This window comes from Dinoponera quadriceps, unplaced genomic scaffold, assembly GCF_001313825.1.
Source record: "Dinoponera quadriceps isolate SergipeBrazil2010 unplaced genomic scaffold, ASM131382v1 C3905644, whole genome shotgun sequence".
In the NCBI taxonomy this organism is placed as follows: Eukaryota; Metazoa; Arthropoda; class Insecta; order Hymenoptera; family Formicidae; genus Dinoponera; species Dinoponera quadriceps.
In genome coordinates, this window is record NW_014568114.1 from 1 (window position 1) to 1,291 (window position 1,291).

Here is a 1,291-nt window from a genome sequence, read left to right on the forward strand (position 1 = left end):
ATATCATGAGAAACTTGTTAAAATTTAGGTCAGGACATTCAGCCTGCACGTGACTTGAGCAGATTTGTAAGATGGCCCAAGTATATACGTATACAACGACAAAGGGCTGTCCTACAAAAGAGATTGAAAGTACCACCAACTATCAATCAATTTACTCAAACGTTGGATAAGCAAACGGGTAATTTCTACAAATATATGTGAAAATCTGTTATAAATTTGTTATATATACATAATATAATGTGATCACAATATTTTCATATTATTATAGCAACACAACTCTTCAAAGTGTTGGAAAAATATAGGCCTGAAACCGCAACCATGAAGAAGGCTAGGCTAAAAGCGAGAGCGGAACAAAAAATTGCAAAGAAAGAAGATACACCAACGAAAAGACCGAATGTAATCCGCAGTGGAACAAATACGGTAACCACGCTAGTCGAGCAAAAGAAAGCTCAGTTGGTTGTTATTGCACATGATGTGGACCCTATTGAGGTTAGTTAATTTATTATATATAATATATATTGTGGAAAGATTATTTAATTTTTTATTTATTTGCTTAATCATGATGAATCGAATTTCTTCACCTGAAGGCAAAAGTCCTTAATATTATTTTTGTTCGCAAGATGACATATGACTCTGAGCAATATTTTTTTTATGTTGATACATTTTCACAAATAGTAGTACTACTGCATATTAAACCAATTTATTCTTTATCTAACAGATCGTATTATTCCTCCCTGCCTTGTGCCGTAAAATGGGTGTCCCATACTGTATCATCAAAGGCAAAGCGCGTTTGGGACGTTTGGTTCGACGCAAGACCTGCACAGTGATTGCCCTTACTCAGGTATGTGAAATATTACACTCAAGACTTTTATAATCTTATAATTTATATCTTATTAACACATATCGATTTACATGATGATTACAATAGAGCCAATCCAATGAAACTTCGTGATATAGAAAAATCAATATTCTCTGATAAAAGTTTTTATAAAAACCTGATTCTCCCACTTATGCTTCAATTTTATTAATATGCTTGTTTATTTCAGGTGGATTCTGGCGATAGAGCTAATTTCGCCAAAATCGTTGAAGCCATTAAGACGAACTTCAACGACCGGTATGATGAGATAAGGCGTCATTGGGGCGGTGGGATATTGGGAAGCAAGTCCGCGGCAAGAATAGCTAAATTAGAAAAAGCTAAAGCCAAGGAACTTGCTCAGAAGCAAGGTTAATATTACCTGTGTCTTCTGGAAAACCAATAAAGAAAATAAAACACATTTATACCTGTATTTAT

The 1,291-nt window shown here is 34.3% G+C and overlaps 1 protein-coding gene across 1 annotated transcript; it reads left to right on the forward strand.

Moving 5' to 3' along the window:
* Positions 1 to 24: 24 nt before the first annotated feature.
* LOC106751516 (60S ribosomal protein L7a-like) lies at positions 25 to 1,274 on the forward strand (the record flags this gene model as incomplete). Its single annotated transcript, XM_014632416.1, has 4 exons — positions 25 to 178; positions 269 to 489; positions 719 to 841; positions 1,047 to 1,274. Coding segments are annotated over 4 exons (681 nt in total), but the record flags the coding sequence as incomplete, so codon positions are not given.
* Between the last annotated feature and the right edge of the window lie 17 nt (positions 1,275 to 1,291).